Here is a 27,036-nt window from a genome sequence, read left to right as displayed (position 1 = left end):
CATTAGGAGTCAGTCACTGGGTACAGGGGTCACATGAGGAGACAGCGTTCAACAGCGGCCCATCATATTGACCTCCAGATTTCTCTTCCCGCAAGAGCATCAGCTAGAAGCCCAGAATCTATCAGGTGCATATATGGATGGGGTAGTCCTTGAAGCACAAACTCTAGAACACTCTTCCTCCAGATCTGCTACCTGCAACACTATAGAACAATGATCACCAGCAGCTGGTTGGATGACAGCACAGGTTAACAGTGTGGACATTTCTACCCAGATAGGGCTACCGTGTGAGGGACAAGCAAGTCACTGACCCTTAACAATGTTGCAATCGATGTAAAAGTTTCTCATCTGGTTCTCACAGCCGGGGAAGCACTCTCTACAAGTCTGAGAGCCTCCTCTTTGGTTTCTCCCTTCGAGCCCTTCTTCCTTCTCCAAGAATGGAAGCTCGTGTTTGCAGCTCACTTGTTTTGTAGGTAGTTTCTTGCTGGAGCTTTGGAAGCTGTGCCGGTTGCCTTGTGGTTTGTACTGTCTCCATTCCCTTCCGTTCCAACTGTCAGTGGGTCTTTTGGTCGTGCTGTTCTCAGAAACATCGTGGGCCCTCTGTAAAACTCTTTGAGATTTCCTCTGTTTCACAAAAGCTGACCCCACAATTCTCTTTGAAGGAAACCTTCTCTTCTGCATCTCCTGCTAAGGTGCCCAGTGCAGCGCAGTGCCAGTGTTTCCCGAGCCGTTTCAGGGGCCTCTGTGTGACCAAATTATCCCACCCGTAAACGTTTCATCTTCCTGAGGTCTTTAAAAAAGCCACAGTCACACCCTCGGCTTTATGTTCTGACCACGCCTTCTTGGCAGTGTTCAAAAGCCTTTTCTTCATTTTAGCATCGTCTCCCATCTTGGTGAGCTACAAGTTTTCAAAACTACCAAGTCCCGGTTTCCCTTGGCTTGACAATTTTGTCTCTCTCTTCCCAGAAGCCTCCAGGAGAAGCCACGGTCAACCCTTTGCAGGGATGTCCCTGCAGTTAGACCAGGGCATTCTAACGTGCATGCTCAGCTTCCCGTTTAGCTGCTGACAACAGCGTTGCTCAGCTCCCTGCCTGCCTGTGCACAGCAAGGCTGCCTTCGCCCTGCCTTCCAGTCCCAAGCGCTTCACTTCTTGTGGAGCCCTTGACCCACTGCATCATCTTCGAGGCTCAGACTTCTCAGTCTTTCAAGTCATGGATGACTTCTCCAACCAGCTCCTCGCAAGATTCCTGCCAAGGTCCATGGCTCTGTCGCTGCCCAGGTCCATGGCTACCACTCTCTCTCTTTTTTAAGGAAGATTTGGTTTTTATTTATTTGGAAGACATAGTTGTAGAGAAAAAGGAAGAGCAAGAGAGATGGTCACAGTGGCCAGGGGTGTGCCAGATCACAGTCAAGAGTCCAGAGATCCTTCCGGGTCTCCTATGTGGGTGCAGGTGTCCAAGCATGTGGACCATCTTCTGCTGCTTTTCCAGGCACATAAGCAGGGAGCTGGATTGGAAGTTGAGCAGCTGGTAATGAACTGGTGCTCGGCTGGGATGCTGGCATTGCAAGTGGCAGCTCTAACTGCTTTGGGAGCCGACAGTTGGACCCCATGCTATTTTTCTCTTGGTATCCAAAGTAACATCCATTGTCTCATTATTTGTTTACAAATTATTTGTTTACAAATTACCTCAAAGCTTCACACATGGAACAACATCTCCTGGCTTGTGTGGATCTGGAGTCAGTGTGGCTTACCCATTGGGCTGTGGCCAGGCAATGCAATGGGACTATGGGAGTCCTGGACTCACTTGGGGAGGAGCCAAGATTCAGCCTCACAGACTCTGCTCCTCACCAGGCACTGGCCAGCAGTCACTGGCCCCACATCTAAGGGACTAGCCACTAGAGCTGCTCTCTATAAGTGAGCAAAACTGGGAAGAGACAAGGAGACTCCATAGGCTTCCATAACCTGATAGCAGAGATAACATCTGCTGTGAGTGTCCTGTTGTATTCATCACAAGGGGAGGGGCTTGCACAAGAGCATGGATTTTAGAAGGTGGGGGCCACTGGAAGCACTTCTCAAGCTGCCACCAATGTGAGTGACAGGAATAGTGCCACTAGAGAGGCCCCAGTATACTGATTATGCCGTTTCAGACTCCATCTCCTAGGCAATGGGCAGCAACTGGCCTGTCTCACTTTGGAGATAGGGAAATTTCAGAGACACCACTCAGCCGGCCGGGACAGACACAGGCAATGGAAATGGAACAATGAATGGAGAGCATGATGACAGGATGACTGCTGCCAGTGTTCAATCCCCAGAGTGTTCTGTGCCTCCGACAATCTCCTGCAGTGGTCTGGGCCAGCCTGGAAGGTTACAGGGCCCCCTAGAGGCCTCTAATCCAATTTTCTCTCCTGTGTGGAACTGCTGCTCTTGTCTGAAGCATGGGATGCTTCCTATACACCTCCCTTCACGTGCAGCAGCATCCTAGATGTCCCATTGGTCCCCCCAGGACACCTGTGGATGGCAGTTGTTTGTGACAGGACAGAGGGGACACCATTGCCTTTGTCACCTCATCCTGATGACCACTGCCTGTCCACGGCCCTGACCTCCAGCCTCACAGGCCTGGGGCCTGGATGTGTTTGCCCCCCAGATGGTTGGTGTCTCCAGGGAGGCTGAATACAGGCACAAGATGCCAGCACTGCCTGCAAGACCCAGATGTCAGCTGATGCCATCTGAGCTTCACCTCTGTGTGAAGATTTAAGGGAGAAAAACAGTAAATAAATATAGCTCTTCCCCCTCTCAAGCATAATCAGTGAGCAGATGTAGGAGAAAGATGATGATCCATGTGGCACCCTCATTGCTGGTGAGCTGGTTACAGGGCATGTTGAATGCATGGTACAGATAGGGAGAGGAGAAGGGGTGGAGAGAGATGGAGCCCCTCCTGAGTTTTTCAGGTAGATCTCACCCCTCTTTCAGAGTGAATGAGGGGCTGTGAGAAGAACTCTGGGGCCCAGGGGACCTACAATCAAGGTTCCCTGGGAACTTTTAGAAATACATTGGCTGGTTCGAGTGCAGTGGTGCTTACAACTTTTAGGAATGCATTTTATAGGTGCGAGTCCCAGAAACTCTGGGCATGTGGCTCAGCCATCCATCTCCATGAGCCCCACAGGTGGCTTTGTGCAGAAACTTTGATTGGTTATCTATGGCAAGTTATTTCAGTGGAAACATGAGACCCAGGAAGAAGTGTGTCCCTGGAATAGGGTGCCACCCATCCCCACCCACTATCCTATTCCTGGAAAAATGAATCATACACATCACGACCCTTGGATCTGAGCTTACATAGCATCCAGAGGCTTTAGAAGGGAAAGCATTATGAATCGGGTGTTTTCTAGCCTTGCCTACTTGTCTTGGTGGCACTTATGGTATTAGTATGCCTGTGTTGACAGACAGCAGACTCCAATAACCAATAACTAGACAGCAAGCACATAGCTCCCCACTGTGAAAGCTTTGTGACTGTATTGGTCAGCTTTTCATCACTCTGAGGAAAAAACTTGGGGTAGACTGTATATGGAACAGAAGGTGTGCTGTGGTCCCCACTTCTGGAGGCACAAGGTCCGGGGCTTACAGGCAGTGGTGCTTCTTGCTCCCAAAGGCTCTGAGCATCCTAAGAACAAGGTGGGGCATGTCTGTCTATCCACGTGTCTTCTAAGTGGGCTAATGTCACCAGATTCAGGGAAGCTCTTCCCCAGTGACTCACTCCTCAGAGACTCTCATGCTAAACTCCCTAGTAGCTCAAATTCCCACCCTCTTAGGATTATTCACAAGACTTTGGGGACTAAATTCCTGAATTTAGATGGATAAATATTCAAAATGTGGCATTCCCAATTGCACTTAGATTTCAAAATAAACTCCGTACTAAGGCTCATACTTTTCCCACTATATCTCCCCACTTGTCACACACTTCCAGGCCCTTGCAGATCCCTTCTGTCCCCTCTAAAGTACCAAGCTCTCTCCTGCCCCCAGGGCCTTTACACTTACTGTGAAAGTTGAAGCACTCTCCCCTCAGACCTCAGCATGCCTGGCCCCCTCCAGTCCTTTAAACTCAACCTCAAATGTCACCTTCACAGAGCATCCTGCCACACACTTCAAGTACCATCCCCAACCTGTTCATCTACCCCAGGAGCCCTGCCTCATTGGCTCTGCCATACATGACAATGCTGGAAAGTGATTTGATTTTTAAAGGCTGACTTCCCATTGTCTGAGCGCTCTTCATTGGAGTGTAGTCGGATCAGGGACCTTGCTGTGTCCCCAGTACCAAAACTGTTACTGATAATTTGCAGGCAAAGGATTTACATAAATATTTGTGGAGCAGATGAATAAATTCATTAGTGATTTTACCACATGGGAGAGAGAAGCAAAGTGGAGTGATTCCATCACCAAGACAGTCTTCCCAAGGACAGAGCACCTGAGCCCAGCGGGGCAGGCCTGAAATGCTGGCAGCACATGAGCCTTCCACCTGCTTTTTCCTCGCCCCTCTTAGCTTAGGTCTAGCTTCCCCCGACTTGTCCTGCCCTCCCTCCACCATCATGACCTGGCAGTCCTTAACCACCAGCAGAATCATGCCCCCGCCCCAGCTGCCTTTGTCATAAAGGACTGTCAAGGGAGTTCATGATCACCAGGGCAACACAGAGTGTTGTCCAGACTTGGGACTTGGCCTCCCACATTCATGAAATTAATCACTCAAGAAACTAGAAAGGAGTGCCATGTGGGCTCAAGGGACACATGTAAAGGCCGGAGAGAGGCAGGCAAAGGAAGTAGCCAAAGGAAGAAGGGTACAGCTCCCTGGGAGATGAGCCAGCAAGAGGCAAGGCTGTAGTGTGTGCTGCATTTGGGAAACTGAAAGCGCTTAGGTCTGATGGTCTCTGTTTTCTCAATGAAGCAGCAAATGAGAGCATTTCCGGAGAGGGTGGAGGATGGGCAGGAGGGAAGCAGAGCCAAACTGGAATAGCAGCACTGGGGAGTGAAGACTGGTAATTTTGCCAGCATGAGTACCAGTGTACTGAATTAGATAGGTCTGCTTCTTCCATGAAGATTTCTCAGATTGACTTGGTAGGGGGTCCCACCTGTGCCCCAACCCTTACATGTCCACTTTCATCATCATTGTGCTGTAGAGTACCATGCTTCATGTCTATGTGTCTCCCTCGGTTGAGGGAAAATTCTGGAAGGTCAGGGGCCTAACTGTTCTGTGTTGTATCCCTCCTGTACCTATCCCATAGGACTTGCACAGGGATCCCTCCATCTGCAGCCTGCCTTATTCCATTGCGTGACCTATGGCCTCCAAAAATGCACGAACTTCTAGAAATCTTTGCAAAACTGCGTTTGTGCTTCTGTTTCATTGACACCGTAAAGCAGAAAGTGGGGTTGAAGGTAGAGCTGGGGAAGTGTGGTGCCTGAGTCAGGGAACAACAGGAAAGCAGTTTGGACCTTTGTCATTTTGAGGTCAAGGAGGCCAAAGTGCCATATTCCGTTATTTGGCAACAATCACTGCCTTGTGGTGACTTGAGACCCAACAGCCCCATCTGTGAGAAGTGACCAAGAGGTGGTAGGAAACCCAAACCATCTCAGGTAAAAAGTGAAACCCAAGTAAGCTCATCTTCAGCACTGTGTACAAGAAGATCCTGATGTCAAAGGAACTCTGTCCTTGGCCATTAGCCTCAGAAGTTCATGTAGCCATCAACAACTACAGTGCTGAACCAGCCCCGGGACACCACCAACAGGTCCAAAATCCACTTGGACTGGGCCCATGCCCATCGTCCAACCAATCATTATGGCCATGAAAGTTATCTGAATAAGAATTGGTCACAAAGGGGAGTCGAGAGGCTTTGTGATTGAGAGATAAAGGGATGCCATATGGCCATAAATTCCATCATGTGTGTGTCAGACTCTGATCCACAATGAGGGTGAGTGCTCCAGGCCTAGGTTGTTTGTGAAATGAGCCTCATGGGTATAGCCCCGACAAGGGACAAGCCCAACAAGTTGTCTTAAACCCTACTGAGGGGACTCAGACTCTGGAATGAGGAATTCCCACAGGCTCCCCCAGATCCGGCTGCCCAACCTCTCCTGGCTCCATCCCACACATGAATGTGTCTAAATGGGGTATGGGATCATCCCTGTGGGGAGGTCTGATCTGAACTCTAGGCCCTCTGACCCTGGAAGTCCATCCAGCTCTCCCACCCTCCTCACCAGCACTAGGACTGTGTTCCTAAGGTCACACCTTCCTATGTGACTTCTCCCCATATCCCTCCTTCCCTTCGTACTACAGCCACGACTGGCTAGACATTGCTGCCCTCCACTCTGGCAGTTCCACTTCCCTCATGTATTCAGTTCCTCAACCCCCCACCCACCCCTCTTACTGCCAAAGCCACAGCTACTGTCACACCACAACACCAGTCTGGAGATGGTTGAATGGCATTTTTATTTTCTCATATCGGATCCATCATCTCTGCCTGCGTGCTCGCCCTCCTCGCCGTTTCTTAGCCAGAGCCCGGAGGCTCTTCTTCCTGGCGTGGCGTTGTTTGCGGTAGTCCTCCAGCTCCTCAAAATACTTAGCTCTCAGGTAAGCGGCTCTGTCTTCATAAGGCTGCTTGTCCTTGTCCGACGCTGCAGCCCACATCTTCCCCGTGGCCTTGGCCACCTGCACCACAGACCAGTTGGGGTTCTCCCTCTTCAGCTGGGCATAGTGGTCTTGGCAGAAGAGGACGAAGGACGATGGAGGCCTTCGGGGTGCCTGGGGGTCCCGCTTTCTCCGCTTCTTCCTCTTGCCAACGTAATTCATCATTTCCTCCTGGTACCTGGCTTTATCGAGCTTAGCCAGGGCTTCGTACTTGGCTCTTTCGTGCTTCGAGATGGACTTCCATTTTTCTGAACACTTTCTAGAGAACTCTTTAAAGCCAAGGTAGCTATTTGGCTGCTGCTCCTTGCATTTGTTTCTGTAATTCAGCAAAAAGTGGATGTAAGAAGATACATTCACCTTTGGCCTCGGTTGTGGCGCTTCTTTTCCCATGGTTCATAAGGTCATTTTTTTGTTCTGGGTTCAGTAACTTGGACAGCAGAGGCTACTGTCCTTACACTTCAGGAGCAACCTAGAAGGTTCTCTACTTGTGGTGAATTTTTCTCTCTGCAAGAGCTGCTGCCAGGTACCTGCCTTTTTAGTGCCAGTGACATTGTTGGGTCAGAAGAGGAATATTGTGAGGTCACCCACAAGCTGGCCAATCCCAGCCAACATCTGTGGGTATTTGCATATGGTGATCCCATTGGCTGGTTACTGGAGGATGCATGTTTTTTAACCACTCATGGGAGGTGTGTGTGTGTTTGGGGGAGGTATTAGTTCACCTGAGGAAAGTTCTAAAACAGCTACTTCTGGAGAAGTTTCCTCTTGGCTTCCTGGAGGCAGTGGGTTTCATGGCTTGGCTCTGGGGGCTACTTATCCCTTAGGTGTAGTAGCAGGTGTCATGGTCTGCCTGCCTCAGGGTGGGAGCCCCAGGATGCCATGTCATGGTCCTCCAAAGCCAGGCAAGAGGTAGTGCACATGGGGAAGCGGCTGGCTGTCTTGATAAAACGGGGAGTCATTCTGGCTCCCTTCAGCAGTGGCAGCTCATGCCGTATGGAGGGTTTAGTAGTAACTCTAAAAATAATCAGCAATGACAGCTGCGACTCGGCTCCTGTCAGGACAAAGTTGTCTAATTTAAACCCCGAGCGTTTGGGTGATGAGTCGGAGCTCTTTGTGTGTCTGCGGGAAATGTGAGGGGAAGGAGGGAGGAGAGGCAAGAGATGAGTGACACTGGAGTCCAGGAGCCTGCAAGAAAGCGCCCCAGGAGGCCTCCCCACTCACACGCCAGGGGGGTCCCCATCCCGGAGAGTTAGCCTAAGGAGTGAGCATTGTGCCAGCTGGTGGACTCCTGGCTTCATGACAAAGTGAATGTAAACGTCTCTCCCCAGCCTTCCCCTGGAGGCCCGAGACAACAAGGAAAGCACCGTGCATTGGACACGGCAGGGCATGTCATCGGGTGCTATTGGGTGTCACACAGAGATTGATGGTAGCCCTGGAATGAATAGAACTTGTAAGATTCATCCATATCATAGATAATGTGTTCGACATCCCATCAGCCACTGGTATATGGGAAGGTAGACATAAGCCTGTGCCCTCACCCAGCCCACGCAGCACTGTTTCCCATTCTTGGAGTGTGTGGTCTTGGCAGCTGATCTCAACAAGCTGATCATGCCTGAAACTGGACCACATGTTGCGTTTTTGCCAAGGCTCTGCCCAGGGTGTAAGACTGACCTCAGCTTTGCTGTTCTATTAAAAAAAAAAAAAGTAGAAGCTGTTAAGGGTCACCAGGCCATTCAGTTCCAGCCGTGGCTCTCCTGGCGAAGCTGCCACCACGCCTTCCTCTGTGACACCATGAGGTCTTGTCAGCAGAACCTTTGGAACTGGCCACAGGCGCCTCTCCAGATGAATTCACTGGCTGTATTTGGGGCTTGGAAGATACCAGATGCCAGCTAAGGAAGTCTAGTTGCCCTGAACAGAGGGTCTAGCCAGTGGGAGCAGATGATTCTAGGGGCACTTTTCAGTCCAGGCAGGTTTTTTTTTTTTTTTTTCATGTGGATTCTTTCTCCCAGAGAGCCAGAGGTGAGCTCATCTGCTTGTAGGCTGGATGGAGCTGATCTGCTGAGATGAATGGGACCCAGCTCCTTCTTGAGATCGAAAGATAGGCCATGAAGAAGAACTTTTAAGACTCTACACCTGTTTTTCACACTTTGTTCAGGCTCGCCAAAACCCACAAACAGCAGCTTATCTGTGCTTCTCATAACCTCTGCCCTTTCCTGAGTCTAAGATCTGGGGAAGATTAACCCCATGATAACCATCTGCAGCCTAGCAGACACAGGAAGAAAAGCAATTTAAGTGACAGTTGAGATGGCCTTTTTTGTGTCCAGTCGAGCTCCTGACCTGCAGGGGTGAGGTGAGGGCTCAGGGCTGTTGGGGGAGGTGTGGTCCATATACAGGGGACTTTGCAGGAGGCGCATCAGCCTGGCCATCCCAAGTCAGTCCACTAAGGTCTGGGACAGAATCTTTGCCCATCAGAGAGGCCCGTCCCAGGCTCTCTGCCCTGGGCTGCTGACCCCAGTGTCCACACCATCAGGCCTCTGACCTCTGCTTCAGGGGACTTTCAGCAGGAGATGTGAGGAAGGTGAGATCAAGGCCTTCATTGTCTTGGCACCCTCTCCGGGGGTCGCCTGGAGCTGGCTCAGTGCTGACTCTGCATAAGAGGTCCACCTTAAATAACCCTTTCCTTCCAGGTCCAGGAGGTGCACTCTCCCCTGGCCCCTTGAGTGTAGGCTTGTCCTGGCCTGAGGGTTCTACCTTTTTCCTACTTCCTGCGAGGTTGTCACTTTATTACACACTCCTTGGATGAGTCTAATGTAAGCTGCCATCTGCCTCTTGCTGGCATCCTGGCCAGAGCCCAGGATCTCCAGTCTTTCTCCGGACAGGGCTCGGCACAAAGCAGCTGAGTATGGAGCTGCTGGACACCCAGGGGCCTGGGAGCCACACAGTCACCCGAGGCAGTGCCTGCAAGAGCTAAGACATGACTCCACCACAGGGCCTGGGACGAGACCTCCAATATCCCTTGTGCTAGGGGATCAGCTCCAGACAGGGCCATGGGTCCAGAGAGACAAACAGGAAACAGTAGCTGCAGACCAGTGTAATTGATCATGGATGTGTTCTAATAAAACTTTACATAAACAGGCTCTGGGCAGGAAGCTCTTAACTCTGCTGATTCCTGATTAAGAAATGCAAATTCCATGATTTAAGCTTTCCCATTGCCAAAGCCATGCTCATTCATCCTGTGTATGTGTGTAAGGCCTAGTACATGTATGCCTTTTTTTTAAGATTTATTTTTATTATTTTTTCATTGGAAAGGCAGATATACAGAGAGGAGAGACAGAGAGGAAGATCTTCCGTCCGATAATTCACTCCCCAAGTGAGCGCAACGGCCGATGCTATGCCGATCCGAAGCCAGGAGACTCTTCCGGGTCTCCCACACGGGTGCAGGGTCCCAAAGCCTTGGGCCATCCTCGACTGCTTTCCCGGGCCACAGGCAGGGAGCTGGAAGGAAAGCGGGGCTGCCAGGATAGAACCGGCACCCATATGGGATCCCGGGTGTGCAAGGCGAGGACCTTAACCACTTGCGCCACCGCGCCAGGCCCCATGTATGCCTTTTAATATCTGTTACACCATCCCTCATAGCAGCTCCGTGAGGGAGATGGGATCGTCTGGGTCCCCCTTGTGCGGGTAAGTAGCTAAGCATAGAGGAGTCAAGGGAACTCTGCTTCCTGCTGCAGTGTCCTGTTCCTGTTGCCCTTCTGTTATAGCCCCTCCTTTATAATGCGACCCACAGACAAGCTGATGAGCCACACAGGGCTGGGGAACCTTATTTCTGCCAAGGGCCGTGTAGATAATGATACCTCACATGTAGGCCATACAAAATCATCACCTGAAAAGCTGACCTGCTGGAGGTGCACTGAACGCTGAGTCCTGCCTGCGACAGCCTTGGCAGGGCCAGGCTGGATCATTCCCTGGGTCTTCTGCAGCCTGCAGGCAGGACATTCTCCATTCCTGCTGACATGAAAAGTTCCCAGTGCCATGGGCTGATGTGCAAGCACCATGGAGGCCAGCTGGCAAGAACGTGAGGCGTGAATTAAGTGACTTTTGAGGCTAGGCAGCTATGAGTGTGCCCTTTATGGAGTAACTGTGGCCAAGTCTAGCTCATGACAACCAGGGCTGTAAACAGCAGTGAGGGGATGAAGACACAAGGAACCACCAAGAGAGAGGGCTGGGATGAAAGCATCTGCCACCTGTCCCCTGCAAAGCGGGCTGGCCATGGGGATTCACATCCAAGACCCAGAGCATGCAAGAGGACAAGGACTTTGTGGAGGAAACAGTTGGCAGACACCACCACAGCCCAGTCATCAACGCAAACATCATTGTCCTCCCTGAAATCCAGGCCTCAAACTCAGACAAAGGGGCATTCTATAAAGAATGTATCAGGAGCAGGTGTTGTGGTGTGGTGAGTTAAGCCTCTGCCTGGGAAACCTACATCCCATATTGGAGTGCCTGGAGTCAAGTCCTGCTTCCGCTTTGATTCAGCTTCCTGCTGTTGTACATCCTGGGAGGGAGCAGGTGATGTCCCAAGTACTTGGACCCTTGCCACCCTATTGGAGATCCCAGATTTCCTGGGAATTGAGGGAGTAAACCAGTGAATAGAAGATCTGGCTTTTGCTGTTGCTCTGCCTTTGAAATAAATAGAAATAAGTGCATCCAAAAATCAGATCACTTTAATGGGTAACTGTTCCAGAGTGTCAGCATCTTGAGCAAAGGAGAGAAGCCTGGGAATGTGACACAAGTCACATTGGCGTAGACTAAGGAGATGTGAGAGATGCTGGGATGGGTCCTCAAACATCAGCTACTCAGGGACATTGGGGAGAGCTGGGGACATCTGAGCAAAGCGCTCCAGGCAGTTAGCTGTTCTGTGGCCAAGCTGGTTTCTTGATTTTGAAGTGGGTGCCCTGGTTACGTGAAATGTTTACACTGGGGAAGCTGGGTAAGGGGGCTACAGGCTGTTTTTGCACTGTCTTTGTAGCTCTCACTTCCAAAGTGAAAGGTTTTTCAGGCGTCCCCAGCTGATACTAATGTGCATTAGGTTAGAGACAGCTTGTTCTCCATCTATCACCTTCAGGAATCCTAAGGCCAAATGTCACTGTCACTGCAGCATCGGATGCTCTTGGGGTGTCTCTGTTGCAGTGTTTCTAAAATCTGGGGCCATGCAGGGCTCACCTGAGCATTGGGCAGTCTTGGGGCTTGGGCCACAGCAGCAAGAGTGAAAATCCTTGGCATGTGAGGTGTACCGTGGAGCTTGCTCGTCCAGCTCCAGCCTCTCTCTCCCAGGGAAAGGAGTCAGTGGTTGTGCTGCCTCCTGGACAAGGCTGGTAGCTCACCAGGGATGCTCATATCGCAAACCCTAAAGCCTACAAGTGTTGAACTCACCCAGAAAGGGGGTTTCTACTGAGGAGTGGACACAGAAGATACTTTTTGAGAGGGAAAATTTGTCCTGGAATCCACAGCCTGATGCAATCATAAGGTCTTTACGAGAGGAAGGCAAAGTCATGGGAGTTATGGCAGAAGCAGAGACTCAGAGTCAGAGAGAGGTTTATAGATGAAGAGAGAGGCCACAAGCCAAGAAATGCCAGCAGCCACCGGAAGCTGGGAAGGGTCAACCAAATGATTTCCCCCAAGGCCAGCAGAGGGAGCGCAACCCAGCCTGCCATCTTGCTCAGAGTCCAGGAACAGCCATGTTGGACTTCTAACCTCCAGAACTGTAAGATAAATAGATGTATGCAGTGTAATCCACTCAACATGCAACAATTTACGTAGTAGCAATGGGAAAGGAACATAGTGTCCTCTCTGCCAGCCAGCGGGGTCTGTGATTGTTTTTCCTGAGCTATTCTTAACTCCTGCTGGTGTGCAGAAAGATGAAAAAATTTATGTTGCTGCTTATTGGATTAGTTGAGGGGGCTGAGAGCGTGATCTGTTCAATTTTATACAATCTCTCTTGCTGACTCATTAAGTCACTAACTCACTCACTCTCCTACTAATTAATTCACTCTTACATTCTTTCTGTTCATCCAGTCACTCGTGCACGCACACACATCTCAATAAATAGGGCGGGGAGACTGCTGGAACAATGCAGTTACTGCCTTCATGGCCAGGATGAGCAGTGTTGAAGGATAGATATGGCATAGGAAAGAGGGTGACAGCCGGGTGAGGCATTTGCACTCTCTTGGAAATTCACACCTGTGAACCCAGGCCAGCAGGTTGATAGACCATTGGGGTAGTGAGGACTTGAGGGTGCCTTGCCCAGTGGCCCTGACATGTGCGGGATGCTTGGTCACTGCAGCCACATCCAAACTCCTCAGCACTGATCTCTTGCCAAGAACCCATGCTCCTTCAGATGAGACCATCGTATTTTAAATATAAAGTGATGATCCCACTTGAGGTTCATTGTCTCTGAAAGGCTGGAGAGAGATGAAATTGCCCAGGACCACACATTCAAACTGGGTTCTACATTTAGCTGAGTTGGACTTCAAACTCATGGGCCATGTGTTTAGCCTCTGCTTGTCACTTAGAAGTTTCCTTGGCTGAGACCAGGGAGAGAAGGCAACTGGGAAGGAACAAAGCTGTGAGCATTTCAGGTGAAGGAAAGCAAGTTGCCTGTGTCCCATTCCTTAAGGGGAGTCAGGTGCATCTTATTCCATGTGGATCTAGCAGATGTATCTTCAGAACATGTGATGTTCTGTCTACAGCAAATAGACTGGCCATGGGGACCAACCGAATGATACTGGCACCCACAGGTTCACCAAAGGCAGAGGCCACCAGAAGCTGGGCCAGCTCTCAGCACCCAGCCCAACAGTCCAGTGAACAAGTAAGCAGGAAACAAGGGCATTAGCAAGACAGGGGCTGGACTAGAACAGTCTAGAACCAGTCTGAAAGGTGCGCCCCAACCACAGGGACCTGTGGATACCCCTTACTGACTCTGGGGTCATTCCTTCAACCACAGAGCAGAAGAGTGGTCCTCACCATTCAGTTCTACAGTATGGGACATCCCTTTTATCTGCCTAACACCGCCCGCCCCATTGTGAACATGTTCCTGCCCTAGCACTAGGATTCTTTCAAGGAACATGCCCTTGGGCCCAGGAATGTCCACATCTCACTGTTGTGTTCATTGGAGGCCTGGGAAGAGCTCTTCAGTGGTGGGGGAAAAAAGGATGAGTCCAGGAGCTAGGAGAGAGAGGTGGCCTCAACTCGTCTCCACCTGCTGCCACTTGCAGGGTTAGACGGAGCACAGTCCTGACTGGGACTTGGAGAGGGCCACCTGGTGATGCTGGACAAGTTCTTGATTCTGGGCTTCTCTAGGGGATAGCTACAGCTGGGCTTGTCCGTGTTTTCTAGCAGATAATCCTTTTTCCTCTAGTTCAGGCAGGCTTCATCTGGATTTCTGTCATCTGCGAGCAAAAACATAAGGCACTAACCTGATATGAAGGGAGTGGGGTTTATGAGAAGACAGGAACTCCTCTCTTTCCCTCTCCCTTTCTCTGCTCCACTTGCCTGCATAGTACTAAGGCCTGGCTCTTGAGTTTACAATCATGAACGCTTGCTACTAATAGCAAGTGCTTGCTATGTGCCAGGCACCACAATGAAGGCTTCTCTGCATTCTCCTACTGAAACCTTTAAACAGCTCTGGAAATGAGTAGTCTTGTTGTCCCATTAGATGGATGGACAAACTGAGGCTTCCAACAGCCTTCCTCAGTTCCCTGCCCGAAGTGGGATGCCAGGAAGTTTGGAGCTGGAACATCAACAGAGGCAGGCTCCTTCAAGGCCCTCTACCCCAAGTTGCTTTCTGCTCAGCACACATGTCCCCAGCTTTAAACATGGCATGGCCTAGCATTATCACTGCTGTGCCCAGGGTCCTCAGTGACAGCTCTGTGAGTGCCCCACTCTCACCTTTAATCCTCATAATCATGCTAGGAGAGACTGAGTGTGGCAAGAGGGGCCCAGAGAGATGGGGGGGAGCCTCTCACTCCAGGTCACATGACCGACAGATCAGACTCCAGCCCCATGTGAGGTGTGGCCCTGATGTGTGTGGGATGCTTGGTCCTGGCCACCTGCCAGCCAGACTCCACAGCTGCTGCCCATTAGGCAGGACCAGACAGCTGCTTCCTGAAGTGGGATGGGAGTGGCAGTGATACATGAATTCAGAACTATAGAAGAGCAGCCAGCAAGCACTGACTTGTGTGGTTCGACCCTAAGAGTCTGTACCCACTTTGTGTGCATTGGAAGCAGCACCCCCGTATCATCCCCTGGAGGCCCCCACAGGAGTGCATGGTCGCACTTTCTGGAGAGAGCAGACCCTTCTCTGAGACATGTCAGCTAGTGACAGGCACAAGATTGGCAAAGTAGAGGAAGCAGAAGCTGGAGAAGGCCAGCCTGGAGTTACCCAAGGGCAGAGAGAAGGTGATGGCCAAGAGCCAGCTTCTCTGGGTGCCTGAGACTTCCACCACTGTCACTAGAGTGGCTGCAGGCACCCCTGTGTCCCTGGGGAATCTCCGTGTCCTTGGAAGTGTTGGTTCAAAACACTCTTGAGATGGCACCCTGTGTTCCCAGACATGCCCTGCCCATTGTCCCTGGGCCCAGCCTGCTGCGGAGAGATCTTAACTTTGGCCATGGAAGCTTCCAGGCCTTGAGACTGTCACTGTAGACAGTACTAGAGACTGAAGCCCCACACTGCTCAGGGTGGAGACTGCTCTTGGTGTCCCAGTAAGCCTGGAGCAGGGCCTAGAGGAAGATGACATCCCATTAGACAGACAGGGACAGGTGGAGAGGCAGAAAGTGAAGTGGAAAACACAATACTGACACTCCTGCTTCAATTCTCCCCACCTCTAGGGAGCCAGGCCTAGGGGCCTTTTCTTCACTGAAGTGAATTTTCAGCCCTTATCTGTCTCAACTAACTCAAACCAGGAAACTACCTTCCTGACACCATCTCGGTCAGCTGATTCTGCAGCTTGCATCACATGTCCACTGCCATCCAATCAGCTGTGGCCTGATACACGCAATGGTGGGGAGAGGAGGAGTGGTGGACTTCTAGTGCTCAGGGGACAATGGCCCTGCCTGGCTTAGACATGGGCATTGAAGAGGAGGAGTGGGGTAGTCCCCCTGGAAAGTTATTAACATCCACCCAGACCCCTTTGCCCAAAATGTGGCATTCAATACCAGATCCCACCCTCCAAACCCACCCCCTCCATCACGGCAGCATCAGGCTCACGCTTTCTGTAAGAGGCAGGACGTGCCTCAGCCACCAGCCATTCTGGGGGCTCTGCAGCAATCCCTCTGTCCCTTAGAGAGCCTGGGGTGGGGTTGCTCTAGTGCTTGCCTAATCCTAAGCCACACCTAAACCTGCCCCATTCATCAATGCCCAGCACATGACAACCAGGGGACTGGCAATGCAACCTTCACTCCAGCGAAAGACATAGCCAGGGGCCTTGTGCCTCATCCCTCTCAGATCTACACATGTCCTCATGAGATCCAGGCATCTGGAGGAAAACCCTTACCTGCCATGGTTTGTAGACACCTCCCGGGGACTGACGATTAGGTAACAGGAAAGAACTCTGATCACTGGCGTTGACTGAGTTGGTCCTAAGAAAGAAAGAGCATTTGCCCACACTGGTCACTGGGCTTCACGTTGGCTGTGTTGAGGGGAGAACTGTATTATCTGGGTCCCCTGAGCTGCTCAGTGGAGGGGTTACAGCCAGAGCTCAGGCACGAAGGACTCAAACAGCATGTCTTGCTTAATGGGATTTGACTAATGCCAGGAAACCAAGATAAGCCTAGCACGGTATTCAGGTCTCTCCCCACACTCATTGCTCCATGTCCAGTGCTGTCACCAACAAGATCTTCCTTCCTTCCTTCCTTCCTTCCTTCCTTCCTTCTTTCTTTCCTTCCTTCCTTCCTTCCTTCTTTCTTTCCTTCCTTCCTTCCTTCCTTCCTTCCTTCCTTCCTTCCTTCCTTCCTTCCTTCCTTCTTTCTTTCCTTTCCTTTTCTTCCTTCCTTCTTCCTTCCTTCCTTCCTTCCTTCCTTCCTTCCTTCCTTCCTTCCTTCCTTCCTTCCTTCTTTCTTTCCTTCTTTCCTTCCTTCTTCCACTGAGAAATATCTGCTGAGTCCTCTTCTGGTGTCAGACATGCTGCAAGGAAACAACTGGGAACAAGAAAGGGGAAAACTTGGATCAGCCTTGTAGTACAGCAGGTTAAGTTTCTGCCTGCTGTGCTGGCATCCCATATAGGAGTCCTGGCTGCTCCACTTCTGATCTTGCTTCCTATAATGCACCCAGAAAAGAACCAGAAAGTGGTCTAAGATCTTGGAGCCCTGCCCACCATGTGGGGCTTAACCAAGTCCTGGGGAGCACTCTGCATTTCAAATAAATAAAATAAAATCTATAATTTTTTTTAAAGATTTATTTCTTTTTATTACAAAGTCAGATATACAGAGAGAAGAAAAAACAGAGAGGAAGATCTTCCGTCCGATGATTCACTCCCCCAGTGAGTGCAATGGCCGGTGCTATGCCAGTCCGAAGCCAGGAGCCTCTTCCGGGTCTCCCACACGGGTACAGGGTCCCAAAGCTTTGGGCCATCCTCGACTGCTTTCCCAGGCCACAAGCAGGGAGCTGGATGGGAAGCGGGTCTGCCGGGATTAGAACTGGCGCCCATATGGGATGCCGGCATGTTCAAGGTGAGGACTTCAGCTGCTAGGCCATGCCGCCAGGCCCTGTAATTTTTTTAAAAGGAGAGAAAATACAGTCTTCAGGGAGCTCATAATTCTGTTGGCAAGCCAGAGCCCAGAATAGTGCATGGTGAGCAAGAGCTGAGACAGAGGACATGCCCAGCTCTTGGGGTTCAGGATGGAAGTAAACCAGACTGAGCAACTAAGGACCGGTTTCCTGAAGCCAGTGACTGGCATCTGGAGTGTGAGTAGCAAGTAGCCACTTGAAGTGAAAGCAGACCCAAGTGGGTATGGAGAGGGTGGCATGGAGGTGATTTCTTGATTGTGGACAATAGTCATCAAGAATGCTGTGGTTAAAACTGGTGTGATGGCATAGCAAGCTATGCCTCCACCTACAGTGATGACATCCCATATGGGTACTGATTCAAGTTCAGGCAGCTCCACTTCGAATACTGCTCCCTGCTTATGACCTGGGAAAGCAGTGGAGGCTGGCATTGTGACTCATTAGGCTAATCCTCCACATCCAAGTGCCAGCATCCCAATATATCCTCCATTTTGCAACCAACCCGGCTGCTCTACTTCTGATCCAGCTTCCTGCTTATGGCCTGGGAAAGTAGTGAAGGATGACCAAGTCCTTGGGACTCTGCACCCACGTGGAGGACTGGGAAAAGCTTCTGGCTCTTTGCTGTGGACTGACCCAGTTCTAGCCATTGCTGTCATTTGGAAAGCGGATGGACGATCTCCCAATTTACCTCTCTGCTACTGCCTGCCCCCCAAATTCACTCTCTCTGTGTGTACTTCTGCCTTTCTAACAAATAAATATTTTTAAAACTAGAGGTTGGGGTTAGACCTAAATGATCTCTGGAGTCCTTTCCAAGTCTGAGCTTCTAAGACCAGCTGGTCACCTCTCCTGAGAGCAAAGGGGAAGGGTACTTATAGAGATGCCTCGTCTCTGAAGCAAGTGACACCATGGGTTTGTTTATTCATTCCCAAATGCATGTAACTCAAATATTGTGAACCAGCCTCCTGTCAAGCAGCCTTTTGGGTTCAGTGATGCTCCCGTGGCCTTGGTATATCGTCCTATGTGCTGCCCACAGCACCCTGTGCACCTGCTGCCAGCAAGCCATCTCCTACCCCCACCCTCCATGGCTGTGCACTTCTGCTCCCATCAGCTGAGTCTTGCACTTTCTGAAAATCAATTGGGGTTGTTGCCAGCTCTCTCTGTGCCAGTCATACTTGTTATTGTAATTATGTGATTTAAATTAAACATCACATAAACTGATGAAATATGAGTGTGAAAGGAAATATAGTCTCAGCCACGGAGGCGAAATTGAATGCTTTGGAATAACTCCATGAAGGAGAGAGAGAACCTCTACCTGGATGTGAGGTGTATGTAAGATCATGGCATCCACTGGCCATTCTCTGGGAACAGGGGAGCTAGACAGAAGCACACCCAGTGCCTGGCACAATGCCTGGCACACAGTAAGTGACTCATAAGTACCTGTTAGCTGCAGAAAAATACTGAATTGTGGATTGATGGGTTATGGTTATAGCTTACAATATAGCAACCAGACCCATGATCATAGGAAGGACCTGGTCTGGTCTTGCCTTAAACTGAGTGGCAGATAAATGGACACTGAGGCATTTTACATGCTCAAAAGTGTTTAGCCTACGCATGTGCCCTTTCATGATTCTCTACTTGGAAATTAAATTTTCATTTCCAAACTAACAACATCATCTGTTAGATTTCTATGGTAGGGGTCAACAAACATTTTTTTTTTTCTGTCAAAGACCAGAAAATAAATATTTTTAGCTTTGCAAGCTGTTATCCCTGGCACAACTACTCAGCTCCGCCATTGTAGCATGGAAGTAGCCACAGGTGATTATAAATGAATGGATGGGGTTGGTTGTGTTTGGCATCACCAGCAGGCCTGTGCTACGGAGCTGATTCCTTCTGTGCATGTGGCACTGTGCTCTGTTCTACAGACACTGAGCCAGAGTCCTCTTCAGGAGGAGATGGGCAAGTCCAGAAACAATCTGTGATGCTGGAAGTTGACGCATGGGGTGGGCACTGGTTGTAGGACTTGAATTGGACTTACAGCCTCAGGGATATTTTCCCAGGTAGTCAGGCAGGGAGACAGGAAAGGACACCTGGCAAGCAGAAGGAAGAGCAGAAGCATGGAGATGTTCCAGTCTGGACCAGCCACTCTGTGTGGCTGGAACTCAAAGTCCATGGAGAGTGACAGGATTGAACCTGATTCTGCTGGGGTCACTGATTCTCCCTTGGCTGCTGGATTTCCAGCATGACAGCATTTAAACACCCACAGAGAGTATGGAAGACACACTGGTGATGCAGTGCAGATCACAGGCTGTCTATGCACTAACACAAAAGGCAATAATGTCCTGAGATCTTGGCCACACTAGCTATGGGGGCCATGGAGGGATGGGAATTGAGAGCGATTGGGACCTGGATTGGGTAACTGGACGGAGGGAACACTAAAGTGCTGGAATCATTGAGAAGTATAGACTTGTTCAGAGCCTACCAACCAACCCCAAACACCAAGCAGGTGATGGAGAGTTGGATCTTTATGGTGGCTCTAGCTGCCTGTGCATAGGGGTGGGCAGCCACTGCCAGGAGGCGGAGCCTTGGGAGCTGCTTTTAGAAGACAATGTCCATGTGCAACGGAGACTTGCATTATTTCAGGCATTTAACCTGTTCCTGGAAAATGTATAATCCCTGGATTCATCTTTACATAGCAGGGGTCCTATCGGGAAGCTAATTGAGGAAGCATTTGTGATGAGACTTGGCATCAAGGCTGTCAGTAAAATTAATTTCGGCGGTAGCAGGCTCAAGGAGGGCTGGAGCAGGGGAGCCAGAATCAGCCTCCAACAATGTCCTTGGCACCTTTAGCCTGCTGCTGACCAAGACATTTCCTTCATTACATTCTGGTGTCCTCTCCATGCCAGGGAGAACAGGTAGCATGTGGGATGGGACAAGAGCTTGGGAAAGGATAAGATGGCAAGCAGCTGCGCTACTTCACTTTCTCCCCAGTCAGCCTTGGTGATGGCTGGTGCTGGGTACTGGAATGTACAAGTGCTTCACTCTGAGGTCAGACCTCTTGGGAGACGCTCTGGAGGCACAGATGCTGCTACTGAGAAGTGGAGACTACTGGAGAAGGAGACGCTGCAGCTGCATCCTACAGCTTACCGGCTCTGCAGGACCACACACTGCTGGGGCAGCACAGTAGGAGCAGTCCCAGCTGGCAAGCACTGGAGTTCGTAAGCGCCGTGAACTTGGTGAGGCAGATGGATGAAAATTCTCCAAAGAACGTTAGTTTTCAGGGATTTTGGGATTTAAGTTGAACTCTCCTGATGCTCCTCTTCCATGACTTAGAATCAGGCAAAAATTCCTTGAGAGTCACTCGACTCATGCATCTTGTGCCGGGTGCCTCTCGGCACCCCACAGTCCTGACTGCACCAGAAGCCTCTGGAAAGCAGTGTTTGCCATGAAATCTGTCGCCAAATTTTCCTGTTAGGCAGTGAAGGCTTCAGAGCTTTTGGCAGAGTTTGCTATAGAGGACCTCAAAGCCACTTTTTCCATAATCAACTACAGGCATTAAAGGCACTGATGTTTTTTATCCTCCCCAAGCCAAATTCCATTAATGAAGGCCCATTTAACAGAAATCAATTTACCAGAAAGAAAGGTGAAAAAAAAGAGAGTAATTGCTTAAACACATTTTATGTCATACTGCAAGAACAATTTACTGGGCTAACTTGAAATTCCCCAAGCCCCCTATAGTGAAGTTAATGTGGACAGAAAGACTTGGAGGGGAGACCTCTCTCTCTCTCTCTTTGTGCTTCTCTTCTTTAATCATGATTCTAAGGGGAAGCAAAATGAAAGAGGACCTTGTGACAAGGGAGGAGAAGAGCCGAATCAGAATAGGATCCAGCCGTAACTGCCACACGGACGAGTGTGTGCCCCAGTGTAACAGTGGCCCAGGGCAGGGGCATGGAACCCAAAATCCACCCCTGGTGAGCTGTGTGGTCCTGAACAAGTTGCTTTACTTCTCAGTGCAGCCTCATGGCTTAAGGAGCTGAAGTACAAAGGTAGAGAAGCACAGAGGGGCAGTGTGAGCTCCAGGACATGGAAGCTGCTCTCCTGTTTGGGTGGAGAATAATGGGTGTGTGTGTGTGTGTGTGTGTGTGTGTGTGTGCTGGCAGAGGGCTGAGTGTCCACTCAGGATGGGGAGGCTGTCAAGCCGCAGACCAGGAAGGCGCCAGTGAGAAGGTCCCGATTGATCCAAGGCTTGGAGGAAGCCAGGGGTGAGCAGGTAGAGCTCTGGGTGAAGAGCCAGCCTAGCGGGCAGTGGAAATGTCCTATGCAAAGGCCCTGGGGCAGGAGCGAACTTGACAGGTTTTGAACAACCGAGAGATAGCCCCATGGCCAGAGAATAAAGTGCAAAGAGGTGAAAAGAGGAGGAAACGGAAGGGGTGATAATGTCCTGACTTTCTGAAGGCCCACTACAAGGACTTTTCTCCTAAAAACTGGGGCCTGGAAGTTGGTTTAGGTTTATCTTTAATTAACCCTATTACAATGTAAACTCTAATAAAATATTCATTTCAGAGGTACAGTTCTTTGGAGCTCTGATAGACAAGACCCTCCCACGTGGTCAATAGCTCACAGGCCAGAGACAGAGCATGTCCGTCATACCCAGGGTGCCCGGTCCACCTTCACCTCCCACTGCTTATCTCTGGAAGCTGCTGCTAAGCTCCCCTCCTGGAGGCCTGGTTCATGCCCAGTGGATACTCAGTATGCGTCACTGCAGGAAGCTGTGCTGAGTCAGAAAGCTCCAGCAGGTGTCGCGTACCATCTCAGCAGCGGACTGTGCTGGAGCCATTCAGCTGCTGTGGAGCCAGATCCACTACGCAGTGCGCATGGCCTCCGAAGTCTGGATCTCCCTGGATTGCAGATTCTCAGCGACTTTCAGGCCCAGCCCTTTCCCTTCAGCCTGTCCTGCACCTGAGCATTCATATCCAGCACTATTCCCGCCCCTACACACACACACACCACACACACACACACACACACACACACTCACGTTTTGCAATAAAGAGCTGCTGGTTCTGAATTATTCAGATAAATTCTTCCTGTTTCCACTGCCCTGTGTAAATAGCCTCCAAGCTTTGTGAATGAGATAGAATTGACTTTGGCTTGGAGGTGAAGGGAAGCCTGTAATACAATCTGTGGTTCCTTGGAGCACTTAAATGACTCACCTTATAATAAACTATTTTAAATAGGATCTGGTGAAATACAGTAATTGGTTTCTGTAATAGTTCTTACCATCGCAATATGGCTTATATTCCTGAAGTTTGCTGTGTGTCAGCGTTTCTATTATAGTTAAAATTCACTTTTGCTGGGTGTGGCTCTCCCCAGTTAGTTCTTGGGTTTAATACATATTTATGAAGCCCAGCTCTGTTGGGTCTCCTCCGGCTGGGCCTGCGATCTCCCTGCTGCACTCCTGGGGCACTCAGCTTTCAGGCCAGCACCAGCATGCTGTCTGGCCTTCTGGCTTCCATGTGGGCTAGATCATTCAGCAGCAGGAGATGGGAGGAGGGGAATGAAGAAAGTGAATGCTTCTCATTCAATCTTTGTACCCTGCTCTTGGAATATTTAGAAACTACCACAGCCCCTGGGTGGTGGCTTTTTCCAGGCAGCCTTCTGTTTATAGGTAATCATTGCTTCTCCTTGTCACCCCAGAATGAGGAGTGGTAATGAGCCCATGAGCCCTCCGTTCCCAGGCCAAGGGTAGTCCCTTCTCTGGAGCTCCCCCCACAACCTGCCGTGTATACCCAGGCTCATCTCTCACGATCATGTCTCCTGTCTTCTGCTGGGAGCCAAGATCAAGACTGAAAATAGCACTTGTGCTGCCCTTTGAGGGAGGGGGTGCCACCACCCCCCTTATACAGATAGAGTCACCGAGTCCAGAGTAGATCCCTTCCTCAGCACTAGGCTCCCCTGCCCCCTTTGGGGAGAGGCACACACCATGACAATTGAATTACAGCCAGAATAAAGTGCAATAACATCACAGAAAAAGAGGAAGAGGAATGAAAACTGCATTCATTGAGCTCATGTGTGCCAGGTACAGGGCTCGGGCTGTGTTACCGGGGTCCTCACTGACTCCCACAGATTTTTAGGAGCAAGTATTCTTCTTCCCAGGAAGATTAAATCAGGAGCAAGGTCACCACACCAAACTTGCATCTGAATCCAGTCCTGGTGTGGCTTCAAACCCGGGAAGGGGGGTGGGCGTTGTGGTGCAGCTTATGCCACCATCTGCAGTGCCAGCAGGAGCTCCCTGCTGATGCACCTGGGAAAGCAGCAGGAGATGGCTCCAGTGCTTAGGTCTCTGCTGCAGACATGGAGACTCAGATGGAGTTCCAGGCTCCTGGTTTCGCCCGGCCTTGCCCTAGCTCTTGTGGCCATTTGGAAGATGAAAAAGCAGATGGAAGTTTTCTCTGTCCTTCTTTCCCTCTCTCTCTGCCTTTCAAATAGATAAATGAATCCCAACAAGAGTGGGTAATGTTTCATGATGAGATGTTGTAGGGGTTTCTGCTGCAGTTAACACAATGCCATAGATGAAGTGGGTCATAAAGGGAAGAGGCTCGTTTTGGCTCAGGGTCCTGCTCAGGGACTACATCTTCATCAGCCCAGGTGTGTGTGTGTGTGTGTGTGTGTGTGTGTGTGTCTGTTTCTGTGTGTGTGAGAGAGAGAGAATATATTCTCTGCTCTTCGTTTCTCCCTTATAAAATGTTCAACATTCAACCACAGTGACCCCACCCCAACCACCTACTTATCCAAGGTAGCAACACGCTAAGGCCTTGTCTTAACCACCCGCACTCCCAGTACAGTACCTTTCCACCCTCTTCAAACCTCCCAGTGGAAATTAAACTCCAGGTGACTGCCAGAGGTGACATCACAGTCAAATCCCAGCAAGGAGCTTCCTAAAGTTGTCTTAGGTGGTGTGGCTGGTGCAGGAGAAGGATCACAGGTGATTCTGTTCCGAGCAGAAAAGGCAAAGACTAGAGCCTGGCGTTGTGGCACAGAGAGTTAAGCCTCCACTGGGGAGACATCTGCATCCTGTACTATAATGGAGTCCTGGCTGCTCCACTTCTGACCCAACTTGTGCTAGTATGTCTAGGAAAGCACAAAAGATGGCCCAAGTGCTTGGGCCCCTGCACCTACGTGGAGACTTGGATAGAGTTGGATAGAGTTGGGGACTTGGATAGAGTTCTGGGCTCCTGGCTTTGACTTAGATCTCTGCCCCAGCTACTGTGGCCATTTGGGAGTGAACGTTCTCTCTTTCTCTGTCTCTGTCACCATGTCTATCATTATCATCTTAGATCTGCATTTACAAATCACATTGAGTCTGTTAAAAAAAAAAAGCTAATTGAAAATTTAAAAGTAAATAAAAAACAAAGATCTATAATGAAGCGAAAGCAGAATGGGAGGCCATCCAAGCCCATTAAAATCTTGGCCACACCTTGAAGTGGATGGCACAGGAATTGCACATGGTTCAGAGACCATGAATGGGGCACATCTTCCCCACGGGTTCCTTCCTACTGAAGAAGGAGTCAGGAGCCCTTAAAAACCCAAGAGCCTTCTGAAAACCTTAATGTCTTTATCCTTTCAAGAGGCACCCTATCTCCCAGATCCTCCCGGGAGATACATTCCCCTTCCTTCTTTTCTCATTTGACAGTTCACATCATGAACAAAGCCTTGTCTGCTACTGATGCCCAGCTTTTAATTTTTATACTAAGCTGAGGAAAGAAAGCTTTGCCGATAACAGAGTGAGTGGGGATGTTGCACTTCTGCTCCCAGTGGAACACTCAGGGTCCCGCTCATGTATGTCAGAAACCCAGTGGGGTGGTGAAGCCCTAGGAGGTACCATTCAGGCAGCTCAGACCTCCAGACCACGGGAGGTGGCTAGAGCAACGCAGTCCTCCCTTCCTGCTCCAGGGTCTGATTGGATAGGAGATGGGGAGACTTCTGGGTGCCTATGCCTCTGTCTTGCCTGGCTTTGGTCCCTGACTCTGCTGCTTCCTGTCCTTGCAGGTTTACTGGAGCCAGCATCCCAGCCCCTGTCATCAGCAGTAAGAACTGGCTGCGGCTACATTTCACGTCGGACGGCAACCACCGGCAGCGTGGCTTCAGTGCCCAGTACCAAGGTGGGTGGTACCCAGTGGGATGGGCTGACTTAAAGCTGAGGTGGGAGTGGAGCTACAGACACAACACTGGAAGGCACCTCCTGTCCCCAGACACAATTCAGGGCTTCCTTGCCCTGGTGGCTGTTCCTCTTTTTTTTTTTTTTTTTTTCTCTGCATCAGCCTTATGGCCTTTTTGCAACATAAAGTGTTTTCTTAAAAAGATTTATCTATTTATTATTCTTTAAATGGCCACAATGGCTGGGACTGAGGCATGTGGACATCAGGAGCCTGGAACTCCAGCTGGGTCTCCCATATGGGTGGCAGGGACCCAAGCACTTGGGCCATCTTGTACTGTCTTCCCAGGTGCATTAGCAGGGAGATAGATTGAAGAAAAATAGCTGAAACTCAAATTAGCACTCTAATATGGGATCCCAGTGTTGCAGGTAATGGTGTAATCCACTGTGCCACCATGCAGTCCCCAGAAAGTGGTATTTCTGGGTTCGTATAGTGTGTGCTTCCTTCCAAGTGTGGGGCACAGTGGTAGGCATTTGTTGAGCATTGTCTTGTTTTAATCTTCATTGTCACCTTGCTAGGACAATGTTGTTACCATCCCCATTTTATGGGCAAGGAAGCTAAGGTTAAAGAAGTGAAGCCAGTTTTCCAAGCAGTTCCAGATTGCTGCCTTTTGAGTCCACAGCCCACTCCGTGAAATGGAAAAACGGCCCACATTTGAGCTTGTTCTATTGTATCTGGGCCCCAAATGCATTGAAGACATCAACAAAGTCACTTCAGGGCACCTTGGAGCTTAGAGGCTCCAGTTGGGGAGAGCTGGCTGCTGGCAAGGGCTTGGATTGGGAGTGGCAAGGGGAGCTCACAGGTGAACAGATTTCTGTTGTTATGTTGAAGTGTATGCTTAGCCAGGAGCCCTCTGTTACAGTGGAGTGAGCGGATCTCTTCAGCCAGAGGAGAGCCCCTAAATCCGTGGATGATGGCATAGAGGAGGATGTTCCTGTTCAATCTGGAGTTTATTCAAAGTGACCAACCTTGAAAAATACCAAGTACTGGCTTCATGATGTGCCCATGACACCCTTAACCATGACCCCTCTTAAATCCATGTGGGTTTTAATGGACTGACCATGAACTTGCGTTTTGTCTCTATTAAGCATCAGGCCCCATCCTCACAAAGCCCTGGGACTCTGAAGCCAAGTGCCTGTTGGTCCATACAGAAGGAACCTCCTTCCATGAATTGCCTGGTCTGGCTGTCTGGGTAGAAACTGGGATGAAAGCAGTTCTTGGGGCAGAGGCAATGATCTTGTAAATCTGACCATCTATGAACAGCCTCAGTTGCTTTGACTTGGGTAGCAACACACATTTGAGATATCTGAGAAGCCAGGCAGGAAACCAATTTGTCCAAGGCCCTCAGGCTGAGGACTTTCCTGGACATGGTTTCCAGCTG

At 50.1% G+C, this 27,036-nt stretch overlaps 2 protein-coding genes across 2 annotated transcripts in view; one reads left to right on the top strand and one right to left on the bottom strand.

Annotated features, from left to right (window-relative positions):
• Positions 1-27,036, top strand: part of CSMD2 (CUB and Sushi multiple domains 2) — a 580,178-nt gene that overhangs the window by 256,065 nt on the left and 297,077 nt on the right. The window contains exon 6 of the mRNA XM_040974400.1: positions 25,489-25,601. Within this exon, the coding sequence (XP_040830334.1) occupies positions 25,489-25,601 (113 nt within the window). The remainder of the gene's footprint in view (positions 1-25,488; positions 25,602-27,036) is intronic.
• HMGB4 (high mobility group box 4) lies at positions 6,451-7,167 on the bottom strand. Its single transcript, XM_040974402.1, has one exon. It carries the CDS (start codon positions 7,053-7,055, stop codon positions 6,489-6,491), a length of 567 nt encoding a protein of 188 aa, XP_040830336.1. The 5' UTR covers positions 7,056-7,167; the 3' UTR covers positions 6,451-6,488.

Source organism: Ochotona curzoniae, unplaced genomic scaffold (genome assembly GCF_017591425.1).
Source record: "Ochotona curzoniae isolate NIBS_2020 unplaced genomic scaffold, NIBS_Ocur_1.0 contig_2404, whole genome shotgun sequence".
NCBI lineage: Eukaryota > Metazoa > Chordata > Mammalia > Lagomorpha > Ochotonidae > Ochotona > Ochotona curzoniae.
The sequence above is the reverse complement of the archived record's forward strand: the minus strand, read 5'-3'. Positions and strand labels throughout refer to the sequence as shown.

Bases quoted from the DNA above. Each gene is read 5' to 3' on its own strand.
- HMGB4 (XM_040974402.1), bottom strand. From the start codon at position 7,055: ATGGGAAAAGAAGCGCCACAACCGAGGCCAAAGGTGAATGTATCTTCT.